This window comes from Grus americana, chromosome 10, assembly GCF_028858705.1.
Source record: "Grus americana isolate bGruAme1 chromosome 10, bGruAme1.mat, whole genome shotgun sequence".
Taxonomy (NCBI): Eukaryota; Metazoa; Chordata; class Aves; order Gruiformes; family Gruidae; genus Grus; species Grus americana.
Window position 1 is genome coordinate 5,974,388 of NC_072861.1, and position 19,952 is coordinate 5,994,339.

At 42.2% G+C, this 19,952-nt stretch overlaps 1 protein-coding gene across 1 annotated transcript in view; it reads left to right on the forward strand.

Annotated features, from left to right (window-relative positions):
* The first annotated feature begins 1,414 nt into the window (after nt 1–1,414).
* The window catches only part of RORA (RAR related orphan receptor A), a 374,756-nt gene continuing 356,218 nt past the window's right edge, over nt 1,415–19,952 (forward strand). The window contains exon 1 of the mRNA XM_054837375.1: nt 1,415–1,615. Coding sequence (XP_054693350.1) covers nt 1,447–1,615 — 169 coding nt within the window. The 5' untranslated portion in view covers nt 1,415–1,446. The remainder of the gene's footprint in view (nt 1,616–19,952) is intronic.

Genomic DNA, 19,952 nt, shown 5'->3' on the forward strand with positions numbered 1-19,952 from the left:
AATGCAGAATCATTGTTAACGTTAGTCTATCTTCTGCAATCTCTGTCCATCCTTCTCAGATGTAGGCAGCCACCAGATAATCAGAACTATCATGGGTTGTTTGGGTGTTTTTTCAGACACAGGTAATTGGAACGTCAGGACCTCCAAATCAACTGACCCAAGACTCTACCCTTCCACTAAAAGAACTGTCAGCAGTGCAAGATGTAATCCAGTATGTGGACAAGCTCCTGGGGCAAACAGGACTCATGGTATGTTTCACAACTGTTTGTGACAGAGCAGTGCAATACTATAATTAGACTGCAGAATGTGGATTCGTCCAGAGTTTACCTTCGAGCTTCACCAGGTACCAGCAGTGTTGAAAGCTATAGCAGCAGTCCTGGTTGGCAGAAGGTGGCTTATCAGCTGCTTGCACGTGACTCAGTACCATTTGGAAAAAGCTCGTACCGCTATCGGTACGAATATTGTGGTCTACTCAGTCAGGCCGTGCTTCCAGTCAGAACAGTCTAAGCAGACAGCTTTAGCACCTTCTGTGCAGGAGGCAGTAGGGTTGTATGCAGCATGGCCTCTGTTATACAAGAGGGATGTGGTGTTCTGCACAGTCTGTGGCAGCTGTTACTTTATTTTAAAATCGGGTAATGGGCAAGGACTTGACCATTACTGAGACTATGAACTGCACAAGAGTGCTTGCAGAAGTCAGACCAGATCTGGAGGTTTTTTGGCACCTTGCTAGTCAGCTTTTGGCCTAGGTCAAAGCACACTTCCTTTAAAAAGAGGTGGTGCCTGAAATGTTGCCTTCTCTGGCTGCATGGCTGCTAAATGTGTGGGTCTTGAGACACTTAATACAGCTGGCATCTTCTGCTGCAGCTTCAGCAGAAACAGCCACGGAGGAAAAGACAGCCCTGCTTAGAAGCTCTTCCCAGCAGTACTGGGGCTGGAGATGGGAGCTCCTCGTGGGCCCGGTGACCTTGTTGGACGGGCTCCACAAACGCGTCGAGGCGTGGGTGCCAGCCCAGACGGAGGTCGGGCTGCCTTCCCGCCCGCCCTAGGCAGCGGCAGCACCTTCTCTTCCCCCGGCCCCGCTCGGGGGCTGCAGGGGCTCCGCCGCCGCGGCCGTGAGGCGCCTCGCAGGCCGCCCCCGCGGGCGCCCGCCCGGCTTGGCCCGCAGCCGTTCCCCGCCGCGGCGGCCGGCCGGGGCCCGCGCCCTGGGGCTGCGCCGGAGGGCGGCGATGCCGGGCGCGGGGCGCGCGGCTGGCGGGGGGTGCGGGGGCGGGGGGGTGTGCAGCTCTCGCTAGCGCTGCTTGTGGTCACAGCCAGGCAAGCTCACATCCCATCTGGATCACGCTCGCGCTCTCCCTTCTGCTTTCCTACCATAGAGTTGCGCTGGAAACAGAAGATAGAGGGAGTGTAGGAGCTCGCCATCTCCAAGCGATCTACATTGGGAAAAACATGGAGTCCGCTCCGGCAGCCCCCGATCCAGCAGCCAGTGAGCCGGGCAGCAGCGTCTCCGAGGCGGCCGCCGGCGCCAGGGACACCCCGGTGAACCTGGAGCCTGCCCGGAAAAGCGATGCGCCGGCTCCCGTCCGCAGGCAGAGCTACTCCAGCAGCAGCAGCAGAGGTAGGGAGACTTGGGGGAGGGGGAGGGGGCCGGGGGAGTGGGATGGGGGGGGGTGGGTGGGAATAGGAAGAGGGGGGTAAGAGAGAAGGGGGAAATGCAGCAATTTAATCCTCCGCTTTATCGCTCGTGCTTGTCGAAGCCGCGCACGCAAACAAGCCACGCTTCTACCCCCTGCAAAACCTTGCAAACTTTTATAGCTTCTTTTAATTGCTGCAGGAGGAGGGACAAATGCAATGAAAATACTGAGCGGTGTTTGGTGCTTTCCTGTCTCTCTCCTTTATTGCCTGTGGTATCCGGATGGGTACTGGTGCCCCTGAAATTACATAATTTTATAAATATATAAAGCAACAGCAGGAGTATTGGGATTCAAGGGAACAAACTTTTAAAGCTGCAGTGTCCTTCCTCCCCCCCTTCTCCCCCTCGTCTGTCTCCTTTTGACAGTTTCTCAACTGGTGTGCTGTGGCTTGTTGTGAATGGGGGATCTGTGATTAAACAGGAGATTTGCGGTTTGCGGGTGACTTATTCACTCTCTTGCGCGCTGTTTTCCCTTAATTCATTGAAGTGTATCTTAAAAATGATTTCCTCGCGGAGCGGATGATCGCGTAGCTGCTGTTGTTTCTTGAAGGCGCACAACTTTGCAGAGGGTCTCCTTGCTCCCGCGGATTCTCCTTCGCTCCCGCCCCCCCCCCCCCGGCCCCCGAATAAAACGTTGCAAACAAACAGACGAGCCCCCCTTTTCTGTCGCTAACTGCCAAGCCTTCTCCTGCCTCAGGTTGCGTCTTTTAGTCGTGCGGGTCAGCTCTGAAGGTGCTCAGGGCGGTTTAAGTTTGGCGTCGGCTCGGTAGTGCCCGAGCCGCCCGGGCGGCGGGAAGCGAGCCCCGGCGGCGGGAGGGCTGCGCGCTGCCGGGCGCCACGGAACGGAGCGGAGCGGGCAGGGCGCGCTTGCCCCTGGCTCCCGCCGCGGGCATGGTGAGGGGCGCTGGCTTCAAACACCGCCGGAGTTTGCCGAGACGTGCGAGAGGGAGGAGGCTGCCGCTTTAATTACTTGTAAATAATTCATGAAGCGTTGCTCCTACAAGAGGGGGAGCGCGCTAGAGAAGCTTCGCTCGGTAAAATCGCTCGGTGATGGGTAAAAAATGAATTAAATAACGCTATGTAATAATACACACGGCTGTGGAAAGAAATGACGGGCGGAGAAAAGTGCGTGCCCGGCGGGAGCGGCAGCCCCCTCGGCGGCCGCCGCCGGGGCTGGGGCGGCGATGCCCGGGCACCGCCGGCGGTGGGGAGACCGTCTCTCCTCGGACGGAGGGATTTTTGGTTGTAGGCTGGAATATGGCTGATCATGTGTTGGCTTGTGTTTTACAGTATTTTTCCCCTTTTGGCCACACCCCCCCTTTCCCAGGCAGCTTCCCACTCAGGGAATCCGCGTACAGTAAAAGCCATCGAGATGACACACGCCGAAACATTTAATTAGAGGCGAATTGCGAGCAGGGAGCGCGCAGTTAGGCGGATGCCGAGGCGAGGAGGAGCGGGCTTGGCCGGAGGAGGCCGGGTGGCCACGGGCGTGTGTGCAGGGAGCTTTTGGCTGCGCGGGGTATATTTAGAGCTTGCGAGAGTGGATTTGGAATGCAAGCGCCTTACGTAACGAGGTTAATCAGAAACACTGGAGAAAATTTCCTTAATTTGTCGGGGACTTTTCTGGATGTTTGCGGAGCGGCCGTAGTTCGCGGGTGTTACACAACGCCTCTCCCGGCCGAGGGCTCCGGCGGCGCGGGCAGATGGTGCTGCCGGGGAGCGGGGCCGGCGGCGGGGAGCCCGCAGCCGGCTCCGGCGGGCTTGGGGAGGGGGTAACTTTGGGATCCCATAAATTATGTAACGCTCGGCTGCCGTTTCTGTATGGATGGGGGGGGGGCGGGCGGGCTGGGAAGAGCAGGCGACTCTGGTGATGAGGATGTTTTTTTCGCGGTCCCGAATTGTTTAGGCTTTGGTACTGCTAACCTGCTGACCCATATGTCCCTCCTCCCGCGGGATTAAATAGGGAAGGGGGAGGGGGTCAAGCACACGCAGGCACACGCTGACACTCGCACAGGCTCACACTCGCCGCACGCAAGCAGGCACTGGGTTATGTAACAGTCTGAATGAAAAAACGAAGGTCAGTGATGGAGGCATCCGTGTGCAACACAATAGCGAAACCTCTTGGATACTGTGGCTCTGCGGTCTTTAAAATGAAATAAAGCTTACGGCAGTAATTGGCATATGGTTTCGAAGGGCTTGGGAAGGCAGAGGGGAGTAGGAGAGTGGCAGGGATTTGAAAAAAGAAATGTTTGGGTTTTTTCAGATGATGTAATGGAGTTGGCAGAAAATACAAGTCTACTCCTAGAGTGCAAACAGTAAGAGAACTGGAGCTGGCGTTCTGTGCTAATGTTGCATAAATTGGCATATTGGAAATAAATTGACCTACATGCTACACACCAGCTGATTATGCCTTTCTAATAGTTAAAACCTGAAGATACAGAACCGTGTGGGAAAACATGATAACATTAACATTTTGGCCTCCTTGAAATCAGGACTTGATAGGTTAGGTGTTAGGTGCCCCTGTAGACTTGTACCTTTTCTTTTTAAAGCTATTGAAATAGAATTTTATTTTTTACTTTTTTTCATATAGTTCTTTATTTCTTATGGTGACAGTGTGACCTTAATGTGTGACCAGTATAGGTGAAATTATTTTTAGTGCAGTTACCTTATAAGCTCATGTGTTCAGCTGTGTATTGAGTCCAAAAATTTACCTGTTTGGCTCATGATTCTGCAATGTGTTGTAAGCAGACAGATCGGGACTCTTGTGCAATCTATATGGAGTGCTGCTACAGATATATAGATACTTAGATACACGTACACATGCACACACCTCTTTAACTGTAAGAATCCTTATTGCTTGACTTAGCAAACCCTTTAAAGCACTAGAAATACTTGTTTCATATTTTCATAGCTGCACCTGCTGCAAAGCTGCTTTGATGCTTCACAGTTTATAGTAACCAGTTTACATAGGGAATGAAAAAAACAGAATTGAAGAAAGGGTTGTTGATGAAAAAGTGGGGAGAGTTTGCCATGGAATAAATTCTTAAGTGAAGCTTTAGCTATTATAACGCTAGCCTTTCAAAAATACCCTATTTCCTGGATATGCATGCATGTTTGGAGTGCCAGATCCTTACATAACTTGACTTTTTATTTTGTTAAGGTTATGCTGTTTGTGTTGCTGTGTGGAATGCTTAACTGAAAACATAAATTCAGGGGTTATCCAAAGCACCTTTCAAATGGAGAATTGTTACTCGATTTATTTAGTATGAAGCCTGGTTTTCCCCCCAAAGTGGGGACAATATATGTTAAGATTTTCTTAAGAGCAGTCCCTGTCCAGCAGGTTGAATTTCAGTCCGTGTGTGTTCTGCCACAAGGGTTTGTGGTTTGCCGTGGTTAGTGGGAGGAATGCTTCACTCACCAGCTCTGGCCCTGGACTGAGACTGTGAAGTGCCGTTCATTTCACTTCGCAGACTTTGACATCCATGGAGTTTTCCCCATGCTGCAGTCTGAGGCATAATGTTCTACTTGTCCCCTTAGAAATAGTATTAATTGAATAAACTATATTTTAATAGAGAACTATTGTCTCAATGAAAAGTATATAAGAAGCTTTTCAATTTCATAAGAAATGCTCTGCTTTTTTGGAACTGAGCTCTTGGTCTCAGTGGTAAGTCAATCAAGAGAGAATGTCTTGCTGAAAAAAATTTTAAAGGTAGCTCTTACGTCATTGGAGGATGCTGTGTGTAAATATTTTTATAATGCCTTGTATTTAGTAATAGAAAGCTGCAGCTATGTAGGTAGTTGTTCTTATTTTCTCGCTGTTGAGATACTGAGAGTATTTGCTTTTAGAAGCTTTTAGAATTTACTCTCATGTCATCTATTCAGCCTGATCCTTTCTGTACTGGTAGATGGGGGGGGCGGGGCAGGCTTTTTGTTTTAATTTCAGTGATGCTCCACAAGTAGGGATGTGACATCAGTAGGTTTGCGGTGTTCTTTTCTTTAAAAAATCCTTTATTGCTAGGTTTTCTCTGTTTCTGGATTTAGATAATTCCACGGAGCATAGTCATGGTACAAAACCATGTGTTGTTTTCAGGAGGACTCTGAATTTTATAAATTTGGATGTTTCCTGTAGATTCTTTGGGTTGCCTCCCTCATCATTGAGGGCTATTCCGCATACACCACTGATTTAGTCCTATTTTGCTAAATGATATGTGCTATGAATCCTTTAAAGGACAACATTGTTTTAAATGTTTGCAGCATAGGAGCAATAATAGCAGCAGTATGTTGTCCTCTTAGGAACAATGCAGTTCTCTTATTTCAATAAACCGTAACCTATTCTCTTTTTTTATTTGCTTGAGAAACATCTCAGGAGCTCATAAACCAGTATGTAAATACTGTTATCATTCAACCAAATGCTGTAATTTTACTAAATAAAGAACATGTTTTGTAATGGAGATTAACGGGCTGTGTGACAATTTCAGTTTTGAGTATAGCACTGTGTTTGAATGGAAAGGGCAACTTCAGCTTTGGGAGGTTGTCCGATTATTTTATTTTTTTTTCTTCTAGTATTTGTTTACTAAGCTACAAAAATGTGTGCTGGGGAAAATCTGGAATGACTCAGTTGATCTCAGTGGAATCTGAGAGCTATTCCAGTGAAAAAGAAGGGGGGGGAACCCAACCTAGTTTTAAATTACTGTGATATCTGTATCACTTTTGAAATTAATTCATGAACAGGTGATCCATTTTCTGCTGAAATATTTTAAGAGTGTGTTTTCAGTGATACACAGTTGTAGGAACAGGTGTAACTAAATAAAAAAAAATTAAATTGGAGGTATATCTAAATGCACTGGCAAGTCTGGGTGCCGCATAGCTTAAGGATTGTTTACAGACTTCGTGTTTCCTTGCTTCTCAACATGAGGCAAAGGTGCTATAGTCAGAGGCAGCAGTAGCTGGTGTTGCACAGTTGTATAAGGCAGGGAAAGGGGAATGCTGGACCCAGATAATTTACAGGGAGCTGTCAAAATGGAACAATGTACTCGACTTAGGGCCTTCCGTTTCTGTACTGCACGGCAATTGTCACCACCTCAGCTGTCTGTCCATCCTAGACCTTTTAGCTATAGACACTTGTACCATCAAAAACTTCCTGTCATCTCAGTTCCTTTGGGGCAGGGTGTTGGGGGGGAGGAATCAGTGGCTGCTTCTCAAGGGGAGCTGAATTTTTTTCTCTGTCGCAGTATGCTTACACCTGGACCTGAGCTTGCTAGGGAGATTCTGTAGTTTTCTGAATTTCTGTAGCTTTGGTAGAAGAGGAAGTTCCTACAGGTAAGGTGTTGGAGAAACTTTTGGATGCGTGGGAGCTTCCACACTTCATGCAGATTTCTGCTGTCTTGTTTTCTCTTTGTCTCACTGTTTTTTCCAAGTATTCTGTTTCACTTATTGCTGAGGCAGTCTTTGTAATGTTGATAATCACTTCTGGAAATGTATTTTACAGAGCTGTTAGTTTTAAGATTATATATACCCACAGCTGGCAGACAATCCATGCCTCCTTACTGGCACAGATTCATACAGACATGTAGAGGAGGGCCCTGCAGAGCAGTCAGAATCCTCTACCGTCACTAGATCCATGTTACACAGTTCATGTCATAAATGGATCAAACTTCAATTTAAAGGTTGTTAGCTTTTTTGGCCCCAGTGTTCTGACAGGAGGCTCTTCTACAGCTTTGCTGTTCTGATGATTGGAAAGCCTCTTCTAACTGCATTCATGATCAGTTAATTCGCTTGCTTCTTTAAATGTTGGTTATAAAATCTCCTTGCACTGAATATAAAGAAGAGGCTGGTATTGTATTTTGTGATAGCTGAACTAACGTACTGAGCTCTGTTCTCTGACTCATGGTTTAGCACTTCAGCATATCTGGTGTAGATGGTCTGTGCTGATAGAAACACGAGAATAGCTCGGGCTGTATGTCACAGGGAGTTAATTGTCTAATTTCTTGAATGTAAAGGTTGTGAATTATTCTTCGTACTCTTATCTAAAGTCCCATCTAGGTATGTTTCATTCTCAGCAACAACTGAGCTCTTCAGAGACTAAATGTATTAGGGTGTATACTTTTATGAAGAAATTATAGGGCTTATTCTACAGCAGTTTAATCTTTCAGTTTAGCCTCATTGCACTGTTCATTTGGAAGGATCCCCAGGTGTTTTAAACACCATTGGGAACCATTTTGCTTATTACTGAAATCCAGCCACTTCTTGTGTGGAATCTGACAGCTGTTTAATGGTGCTCAGCCATGCTAAGCAGATCAGAACAGAAAGTGAAGAATACCATACCTGATTGAAACACTCAGAGGGATTTTAGGTACAGATAGTATAATTATCTGCTTTGGAATTGGGTCGAACAGCTCTATTCCTGTAGAAAATTACTAGATATTTTCAGTGGCAGTGTATGGTCAAGAAATTGGTTTGAAATACCTTCCTGAAAATTATACCCCCAGCAGTGAGATAATCAAAGATCCTGCTGCTTACCCTACTGTGATCACCAGTTGTGATGTGATCAATGTTTTCAGGTATTTCTAGATGTATTAATTGTTTGGTCCCATACTGGTATATGAAATCTTACAAACCAGGGGGGACAGCTGGGATGTTGCAGGTCTTGCTTTGTAAAGCAGATTCCTGTACAGTTTCATTCTTTAAATAGTAAGTTGCACCGCTGTATGTGAAATGTGCTCATATTAACAGAGGTTTTAAAAATGGTAGTAGGAGATCTGTCGACACTAAACCAGTAGGGGATGGGGGAGGTGAGTGTCACAGTCTTTCTTTTGAGGGTATTGAGGAGTATGGGGGAAACATACCTCTTTCTCAGTTGTCTTCAAATTCACTTCCCAGATAATCTAGCAAAACAGAATATAAACAGAAGATCTGTAAAGGAACCAATGCTAAAATTCATGATCAACTGAATGTACATAAATGTTCCAATAATCATGACCAACTGCAGAGTCTTTCATTTGTAATTTAATCTAATAATTTCCATGCACTTCTAAAGGAACACACTATGAAGCTGGCAACTTCTGAGAAATTGCTGTGCCATTACAAACAGCATTTGAGCTGGCATTATAACAGCATGATAGATAGTGAGATGGAGAACAAAGTTAGCAGTTGAAACTGAGCTGAGAGAAATTGCTAGCAGAATGTGAGAAAGCAGAGCTGGATTATGATAACCTCCCTTGCAGAATCAAATTAAACCTTTTTAAAGGTTTTATTGATTTTTAGTTTGTAGTTGTACTATGTATTTACCTCACATGGGTACATGAGATTAATGAGGCAGGTATAGTGATCACAGAGTGAAAAACTGTGGTGCTGCTATTCTTTTTAAATGTTTCATTTTGTACGAACTGTGGGATATTTACAGCATTAATTGACAATATGTCTGTGTGCTTTAGTTCTGCAACTGTTCAAATGCATTGAAAGTGTTTAATAGACAGCAGCAATGGAAATGAAAACTCCTGAACTCCTAGAAGGAGGTTGAACAGAGCCCCCCCACCCCTTTTTTTATTACTTGCATAAAAATCCTTAAAAAGGGCATGCTTGTCCTAAGAGGTGGTTTGTGTGAAGAATGGTGAATATATGGCCAAGAAGGCTCCAGCTGCCTTTGAAAATATGGCTGAAAGAATACAAAATGAAAAAAAAAAAAAAAAAAAACCAAACCAGAGGTAGACCATTTGGCATATGTACTGTCAAGTATGCATCCAATAGCATTGCCAACTCCTCACATATGAGAGGAATTTTTTTCCATAGTTATGTGGAAGTGTATGCCATACACTTCTGAAATACATATATATGCAAAATTCTAGACACCATGGGGAAGACTTAAATTATGTATTAGTAGAGCTTGGCTGTTTTGGCACTGAAGCAAGGTCTGTTAGATACAGTCAAGGATAAAACCAAGGCCAAGGCTTATGAAATACAGATTATAGGTTTTATTTTCTTCCTGTTGTGGAAGTGTGAGAATATTTAAAAGTAGGATTTCCCTTCATAGTTTCTCTTCAAAGGTAGAGATGGGGGGGAAAAAAAGCCTTTTTATGAACTGATAGACGACTTTGCCAAAGTCTGTACCAAATGTAAATCAGTTAGAGGGACGTGCTGTGTTACATCTGTTAACTAAGGGCAGAAAGGTAAGGTTTAAACTATTGCTTTGAAAGAAGTCTTAATTTGATAAGACAGGCTAAAATACAGCTTTTGTTATTATTTTACTTGAAGTAAAAAACTGTCAGCATAAAGCATGTTCTAAATCCTGTGTATATTAAAAATAAAATAAAATGAAACCAGTCTCAAAGGAAACTAGGGCATATCAAAAACCTCTTCTTTCTGTGTCATACTTCATTTGTGTAATCTTCAAGAGAAATTTTGTTAATTGTTTGTGTTGTCATTATGGAAGTTAGGAAGGGTCCTTTACTGCCTGGGTTGTTACTGCCTTTTAAAAATTTTAATGAAATATATGCTGAACTATTAACATCTGACGTTGGAGCCACTGTGTTTCTGAGATAATACATGTAAAAGTTAAGTCTGTTAGCAAAAGCACAAAAGCAACTCTTTCCAGGATTGATGCTTGGAAGAATAATGGATGAAGAAATACGTAGTGGTGTTGTACTTCCAGTATCTAAGCATTTTTGCCTGTCTGTCAATGACCTGCCAGTCTTTACACTTTGAGAGTCTTTAAAAAACAAACTGGTTAGTCATTTCTACAGATTTTTATACCATTCAATGCTCATGACATTTGTAAGGGCGTATTATTTTCTGCTAAAATCGGGTGTCTCTTTATAAATTGAAGTAACCTGATTTTCATGAACATGAATCCGCAAGCGCTCAGATTAAGGTCAGTCATATGTTAGCAACATGAAAGCTACCCTTGGCAATTAGAAGAGTTCTGCTGTACGGGCAGAAGACTTGATCCTGTGGCAGTTTATATGCGTGTTTAATGCTAAGTGTTGTGAAATGATTCTGTTGATGTCAGTGATGCTGCTTCAGTGTACAGAGCTAGGGGTGTATGCATAGTAAAGACCAAAGGAGGACTGCTGGTAATTGAGAACTCCACTGTGAAATTGTTTAAGAAAAATACAAAATTGTAATACCAATGAAAATTACTTTGGAAAAAAAGATGAATTAACTGTTGTTTTCAGGGTAGGTAGGGCTGGGTGAGTAGTCATAATTACTTTGGCAGATATATTGTTACCCTGCTATAATTTTGCTTGCAGGATCATACTGTGGCGCTCTTGCTGGAGAAGAATTTATATTGTTACTTAAGAACAACTGTTAGTACATGAGCAAGAATTTCCTCATGTACTACAGAACCCGAGTTGCACTTGTCTGTTGCTGTATATGGAATGTGCTTGTTATGATTAATAAAAGTTTTATTTTGTGATTGCTGAAGTTCTAGCTCTATTCTTATAACAATCAAAAAGTCTTTTCGGTTTCCCGATGGAGACAAGAAGGGAGGGAAATGGGAACAAATTGTAGGGACTTACCTGCAGAAAATCTAGAAAGCTGACTGCTGAGGTAACGTGCCTTATTGGTATTTATCTCTCTAGGCTTTGGCTAGTTGTCAAAAATCTGCTTATGCTGTGTTGGCTGCTTCTAACAGAGTTTGACCATAACTGAATTCTCTTCCCTTTTTTGTTTTCTGGTACTACCGCTTCACCTCTTTTTAAAGATTCCTGGCTCTAATTCGTGAGAAGTTGCAGTTGTTAATTTTTTTGACCGTAATACTCCACTGAAATGACCATGCCAGGTCTGCAGTGTCCTGGACATGCTCTAGTGTGATTAGTAGTGTAACATCCAAGGCTATGCAAAAGAGCAAGGAAAGATTTATTTTTTGTAAAGGGAAGCAAAATCTTTCCAAAATTCTTGCTAGTCATTAAGTTTCCACAGCAGTGCCTGTATCTCTTAGAAACAGGCTCAAGGAGTCCTGTCACTAAAATCTTTGGCTTCAGTTCTCCAAAGAATGCTCCCCCATACAACATTCACCTTAGAGGGGATGAGGACAAAAGATTCTGGATGAAGCCAGGATCAACAGAGCAGCTAGGTTTACAGATAGCCACGAGCTTCCATTTAGCAGGCTGTATTTAGTCCCAGTGTTAGGCTTCTCTGTTCTAGCCATGTGCTGAAATGGCTGACTGGCGTTCCCAAGTCCACCTTCCTGTTGTTTTCAGTCCAGTTTAGAGACTGTAGAAATGGCTTGTCACAGATCTCTGCAATTGGCAAGTCTCCTCTGAATTTCTTCCATGTATCCTTTCTTTTCTTTTCCACAGCAGAGGTTCAAAGCGGAATGTCTTCAGGGATTTGAGAGCAAATGATTGCAAGTGGCTAGGTGGGGACTTGTGCCAATACACTGAAAATATTTTGTTGCATTGCTTTTCTCTGCACACAGCAGAACGCACACTGGAAGCAAACTCAGCTCTGGAAAGGCAGCAATAGAAAATGTAAAAACAAACCCAGAAAGGAAGTAAATGAAGCCAAAGGGGGAGCAGGGTAGTTTTGGGTAATGAACAGAAAAAGAAAGACGTGGCACTTAAGGAAGAAGTGTAATGAAAGGGCACAAAGGAAAGATGACTGATTTGGAGAACAGCCTGAAAAAAAACCCAATCCCCCACACCCCCCCTCCCGCAAAAACCCACAAACCCCAACCAAACAAAAAAACCCCCCAAAAACCCCAAACTCAAACCAAACAACAAAACCAAAAACATTTAGAAAAGGACTGGAGTAGTGGGGGAAGCTACGGTGTCTGTCGAGGGGAGGGGAATTTTACTGCGTTATTGCCTCTGGACAATTCATATATTAATATTCTATGATCTTGTCTTTACTGTGGAATGTAATAAAATGTATTTTACTGCGTGGTGGGGTCTCAAACAGTTGCCTCTCTCAGATTTTCTTCAGCACCCTATTGTTTCCAATGAGCTCTGACTAAATGCTTTTGCCATAGATGTTGTGCTAATGTGCTATATGAATTATTTGTCTTATCTCAGTGCTGTGAAATTAGAAGCCCTTTCCCACAGTGTGTTAAGCAGATTAAAATGAAAGCCTGTTTTTTATGGTCCAGGAACAGTGCAAATATTAAAAACAAAAAAATAGGGAAGGGGGGAAAAAAAAAGTTGTGATCTAACAGTGGGATGCTGTGAGGAAGCTTTATGAAGCAAATGCATTTTGTAACCTAAAGGGTGAGATAAGTTCCAAGTTTCCCTTAAAGGCTTTTATTGTTTTCCCTGATACCTTAAATCAAGGGGAAGAGTTTGGGATTGGTAGTTTCTACTAAAATACCTGTTGTTGTTGTCTTTCTGAAATTAACTTCTTAGGCAGCTGTGCAGTTCCTTCTTCAAAACCTTGCCAGTCACTAAAGGGCTACGTTTACTTTCTGGTAGACAGTCCTGGGACAGATCTGGAGTTGTTTGGAAAAGCACTACACATCATGTTAGAGGCTACTACCAGCTATTTTTATTTTGTAAGAGAAATCGCTTTAAAAAGTAGTCAAATGGCTTTGCAGAGGTACGCGTGAAATTCAGGATCCATGTTACTCTGTCTTGAATTCCTGTCTTGTGTATCAGTCCCTCCTCCCTTATGGGTAGCATGTACTTTAGTTACAGCAGTATTTTATTTCTACCAACTTTAATCTTATTGTCATAATGTTCCAAGACACTTTATATGATAACTACTTTTCTACCCATGTGGTATTTGTCACATATGAAGTCTAAAGCTATAATGAAATTATTGCGGACATGACACGTGCTTAAGATAAAAAGACTATCTTACTGTGTTTGAGCAATAGCTTAATTAAGACTTCACATGCTATTGTAATATGTATTTGGGAGGGGACAGAGTAATGGTATGATGTTGGAGTGAGCATTGTACTTTTTCTGGGCTTGGTTCCGATTTCTGTAGCTTTCTAATTAATTTCTCTTCTTTCCCTACATGGAAATAAGACACAAGATTGCATATTACTACATCAGTGATGCTGCCCTTTGGGGCCTCTTCAGATCATGATCAGGGTTGAGAAGTCATGGAATGCTTATGGACTACACTGTATGGAGGTTTAGGCTGAGATGCATTGAGTTTCAAATCATGAGGACAGAAAAAGGCAGATTTGCAGATGAGTTGAGCCATTATTTCCCTGTCCATGGAATAAGTTAGCAGCACCAGGCCATGGAAGTGCTGTAGAAGATACTTCAAGGTTTGACTACTTAGATGTGTACTTCCTACAAAAGGAAGGGGAAGACAGAAGTCCGGCATTTTTCCCCTCTGTCAGTGTCGGGGGCAGCAGCTGTGCCTAAAAGGTTTTCCTTCTTATTCTCCAGCATCTGCTCTAGGTGTCCTTTCATAACACTAGCTGTGTGCCACCACGTGTCCCTGGGATACCTGTGTTTTGTTGGCACAGGAAATGAAAAATCCACACGCTGTCACTGACACCCTAAACTGCTGGTGTGGGTGGAGCTATGCCAGCAGAAGGGAACACTTACCAGTTTATTGTGTGTTTGGGGGAAGAGTGTAGAAATACCAGCATAATTTTTTCTTTTTTTCTTAAAAGTTGTCCTCTGTCAAGCTATAGCTTGTCATGCTGGAGTTAGTGAGGGCTGGGGAGGAGGGTGATGGGTTTTTGTCATAGCTGTGTTAACAGAGGCTCTGCTGTATGGACAGTGCTTAACAATCTTCAGGAGATTGTAGGGATCTCTCTGGTTAGCCCTTATTAAGTGGCAATTACACCACTACTGCTCAGTGCAGTTACATGGCTTAATTTATATGAAAGATTTCAGATCACCTTGCAAACTGTGTGCTACAGTTCTGTGGTGCTCTACAGAAAGATTTTGCAGTATGTTATGTATTAAAATTCTATAAGAAATAGATAAGTGGTGGTGGTGGGAAGCAGTATTCTTTCTGTTGGTATAAATTCTTCAGTGTTGTGAGCATTTTTTCAGCATATCTTGACCAGAGTAGCACAGAGAAATTTGGTTTTAGTCTATCTTATGTAGTGTCTGATTATTGCAACCACATTTAAGTATAAATGTAAGCAGTTCAAGTTTTTGTGTAATGCTGACGTTTCTATGTGATATTTCTCCAGAAAAGTAAATATTTCTACATTACTGTATTCCAATGCAATGTTTTCTCTGTAAACACATTGCTTTTTATTTGCATTTTTTTCATATTTTTCCAATGTGTTTTGTTATAAACAGACCTGTAACTGCTGGATGTTACTGAGAGAGGAAAAAAAAAAGCTGTAGACATAAATGAAGAATGTAATAGGGAATAATTAAGGTATCTTAAAATTCAGGCATTTGAACTTTTTAATAGCTGCAAATAAGGTAACTTAAATTTAAAACATACTTTAGACTTAAATCGTGTCATGAAGCCATTCTGCTTAGTTCTTAAAGGCTACTGGAAGCCTTTCCTTTTCGGGGTACACTTTTATTTGTAATTTGTCTTCTGATGTGCAGTTAATAGTAATGTGTAATTGTTCAGTTTTGCAGAACCAGGTAGGCTTCTAGCACTGTGGAGACATTTCTAATACAACATAAAAACACATTATTCAAGGCACTACCATAACAGTAGCCTCTTCACGTTTTCCTTAAGGACAATTTGGAAGAAAAATAAATGCCTTTCAGTGGCACAGATATGGCTATGAATTAGTTTTCTATAACTGGTGAAATTTGCTCGTGAATATTCCAAATGAGAAGGTGTCCATTCCTTCAAATTTGTTTAACACTTCATATGGTGAAACTGGAAGGATGTAGTGCAAATGTGATGTGCTTTCTTGAATATCACGTTTGGCTGTCTGGATACAGGTGTCAGCAGAGTTATTGTGGTCAAGAGTGGGGCAGGGTTCTGAGACATTCACACTGTATTCTTTACACTGCAAGAAGTTAACTAAAGTTTGTTGTCTCAGGAGTTCTTACTGTGGCCATTGAGTTATCAAGAGGGAAAAGTCTTGCAGGAGAGCAGAAAAGCAACAAATGCACAAAGTGTGTTTGAATTCCTTGGTAGGAGTGTTTTATCTGATTTAGTCTACCTGATCAAATCTGTACTTAAAAATTGAAAGGGATGATTGGGCTTTAAAACTCCCTTTCTCTAGAGCTACTTTCTCCTTTGGACACAGGGAAAAACACCCATTTCTCTTCCACACCCCCATTGCCAAGTACAGTTGTATGTGTGAGGTGACTGCCGTCACTGCGTGACACAGTCTGACGTATTAGAGCCAGGAGCAGGTATTAGCAAGAGTGAATATCTCACGGCTCGGCAGCACTAGGGGATGAGAGGGTGTTGGGAGGGCTCTGGTTTGATGGCTGCATCAGGTGTTACTGCAGGTTCCCAGAATAAAGTGCAAGTGTTTGCGCAGCCTGAGTTGATATCAACCATCAAAGACTATTTAGCATGAACTGGAGTTTCAGATCCAGGATGTGAAAAGAATTGAAATATAGCATGTTACGTAACTTTAGGTTGCTAATATGGGGTTGTATTACAGAGAAGGATTAAGGGCAAGTTTTATCCAAAGGCACTTTCAGGAACTGGAGATATCCAAAATATTGTTAGTCACCCTTTCAGCTTTTTTTATTAACAGTATCTTGCTGAGGCAGGTAATAGTTAAAATTTGTAAGGAACGCTGGTTGGTAGTTGAAGTCTGAAGCTGTGTTAAAGTGAACTGTCCAACAAAGGGGAGATAGGTCACTGACATTGGTTTTAGCCAGAGAAAAAAGCCTGATACCTGCTTTTTGGCTGATCTGTTCTGAGCGCATTGGAGAAACCTGTGTTTGGCAGACTTCGGAGTAAAAAAAGAGTTTGGCTACAACCAGTTAAGGTATTCTGACAAAAGAAGTAACTGGTAAAATTCAGAAACATGCTAGCACAGGGAAGCAAGAACCAAAGAAGAAATGATTGTCCCCTTATAGATCTTCTCTTGTATTGCGAACATCTGACAAATACACTATCAGCATGTTTGGAATGGCGTATTCTGGATTCAACAACACCTGTACACATTTGGTGAGAAGGGAGAAAGTATCCTCTTACAAAGGAAGAGGGGCAGATTTGTTTGCAGCAATTGATGCAGATGGATTCTCTGTCACAGACCTAATGCTGAGATTCTTCTGGGAGAACCAAGCTAGAAGTCTTCCCTCAGAGCATGAGAGAAATGGTAAAAATATTAAAACAAAACAAAAGCATAGAGCTTTCTGCTGCCTCGTTCCTGGTTCTGAACTTAGATAAACAAATTTGGAATAGCGATAATGCCAGCTGTTTGTCTACCCTTCAGAAGCTGGAGGAGAGGTGGGATCCCAACCGTCAGTAGGCTATGGATGTGTCTCATATCAAAACCCAAAGCAGCAGTTAACATAACTGAATATTGTGCTGTGCGTAGTGCACCAAACATTTCAAAAACATATCAAGTTCAGCAGTAGGTTAGAGCTTTTCTTGCAGAAACCAGCCCAAATAACAAGAAGAACATCTTAGTATGAAGACCTCTCATTGACGTGTCTCTCAAAGCCAGTTAATAACTTAGGGATTCTCTGTTAATTCCCATCGCTGTTATGTCAATTGATTTTCAGCTACTGGATTCATCATGATTTTGTCAGTTATACTGAAGACCCTTTTTATATTCAGCTATTAAAAAATGGTTTACATTTCTGTCGATTCTTAAATTTTTGCATCTTTCCTGAGATCACTAATGTCCTGAATTAAAATTTCCATTTTAGGAGTAGAAATATCTCTTGAAATTCTATTTCCTTACCTCCTCAATATATACATGTTGTCCTTTTGAAGTAGATAGTGCTGCTTCCCAAGAGACTAGGGAAGCTTCTGCTCTGCTTTCTGTTTGAATCTTGCGAATGTGTTACCAAGATATTACGTGTTAAAGCTGCAGTGAAACAACATTGATTTCTTTCATTCTTTTCTGTATGGTAGAAGGAAGCAGAAGAGGTTTTACTCCCAGCATTTATTGCACCCAAATGGGCATGGGAGTCACTTTTCTAACTCAGGAATTATTTCTAAAAATATTTTTATATTTATTCAAACTAGCAGCTTGTTTAAGCTTTCATTTCCAGCTTAAACAGGTTTCTAAGGAGCTCTCTTTGCAACATGAAGACAGTGGGAGCTGCTGGATATTAAAATTTCAGTGAAATATTTCTATTCCTAGAGGAAAGGTGCATCTTCAGGAAAAAAAATGAACATCTGTTTAATTGATAGTGACACATGTCCTGTATTTGCTTTCAGTGAACACTTGTGAAAATTCAGCTCCCCTTATGGGTCTGTGTGATTTTGAAACTCTGACCCCTTTGAAGATAAGCTTTTTTATAAATGGGATCAGTAAGATTTTCTAAATTTGAGATTGAGTGCCAGTTAGGAAGATGGAGGTGCCAAGCTAGAATTATGGTGTAATTAACCAGCCAGTAAAACATCCTGAACGTGAAAGTTTCATTCAAAGCATTTAATAAGAAGTTTTATCAAGCAATTCTAAAAATGCAAAGGAAGGTTTTAGATAACAGCAAATGCAGGGGATGTGGTGTCCCATTAGCAGAGATCATCTCCCAGGTTGGTTTTTTTTAATTGAGAAAATTATAACAAATGGTGAACTGCTGGTATCAACATGTTGTAATGACCAATTAATGGAAACAAGGAGATGATTTTGTTTCACAAAATTGATGTGGTGAACAACTGGAGCAGATGCAGGTATGCTCATAAATTGTTAAATTGATGCACTGAAGTACTGCTTCTGAAAGATAAACAGCTGGGAAAGAGTTTGAGGAAGGCTTGATTTTTGTCTTAGTAAGATAAGTACTGACAATCGCACTAATAAAAATAATGTTCCAGTAAATTATTACTTTACAGGCTTGTATGCTTTGTCTATTGACAGTCTAATGGAATTGAGGTCTCCTTCTACTGAGAATTAATAAGCTGTGTTTCACTTGTGCCTTGGGTTGGAGTAACTTTGGTTTACTATTTTGCTTTTTTTCCCTCTGTGCTGCTTGTGCTCCAGCCTTCTCAGTCTGTCGCCCGTAGGTATTTCTCACTTATTTATTCCTTTATGTATCTTATTCCTCATTTATAGCCAACTGTTTTTCAGGGTGAGTAAACTTTGTGATAGCTTAATGAAATTTAGCTTTGCTCATTGCTGTCCTAACAACTTTCCTTCTGGCTAGACAAAATTAAGCTCCAGTCTCTTTGAAGACATTTTTGCGTACAGATTTTACAAGTAACTTCAGCCAACTGCTGAAAACAAGCTAAGATTATGGGCTGGCAGTAGTCACTACCAGTTCAAAAAATTAAAGAGGCAGTATCTAGTATTCTCTGGGAAAAGAGTCCCTGTTACACCTAGTACTCTGGTAAAGGGAGCCGCTAGCCTAGCCATGCTTTAAGAGGTACTATGACCAGAGTTTGAGGGGTTTTTGCCATGAGGCTGGTTACCAATGCTTTTTGCTTTGTTTTTCTTCTCTTTATAAGACTCAGCCTTAGGGAAGGGAGTGGGGTTTTTTTGTGAAATACTCTGAAACTTAATTGCTCAGGTTAGCTGAGAGCAAACCATGGAGTCCCGTAGACGTAGTCTATGTGTATGCCCTTGACTCACTGGAAGTGGCAATAAACATGTGCAGAGGTTTTAATGGCTCTCAGAATGTTTCCTACATAACCCTTCACTTTTAGATCAATTTATTTAGAGTTTGTAAAAATTAAAAGTAGTGCCAGGTTTTTTGTTTGCTTTTGACTCAGTGATGCTGGATATGTGATCAGTGTTGTGTGGTATGAAATAGTCACGCAATGCAAATAACAGTCTTACCAAACAAGCAAAATCAAATTTGTGGGCTCCTAAAGGTGAAGAGAACTAAAATTAGTTGCCAAAAGAACAGCGTTGCTGCTGTTGTCACTGATATACTACGCAATCAAAACTGTGGCATTGTAATGTATGTAAAAGGAATTTTTGGAGGGGGAATTCTTTGGCCGTTACTTACTCACTTGCTTTGAATGACACGGTAATAGCTATAGCTTAAAAAAATAAAAAAATCAAATGTAGGGTCTGTTTCGTCCCCAGACAGGCTGATGTACAGAATCCTGAGGAACTTGTACCTTCTATGGCAGATGAGGCTGCCAGGTTTTAACCTAAGGTATAAAGAGTTACTGTCTCCAAGAGTGATTAGTGTTCTTCAATTTAGATTTGACAAGAAAGAGAGGGTATATTCTGATGCCTATGTCAGATATACTCTTGATCCTTATGTGGAGGGGGAGTGCGTGTGCGTCAATGACACTAAAC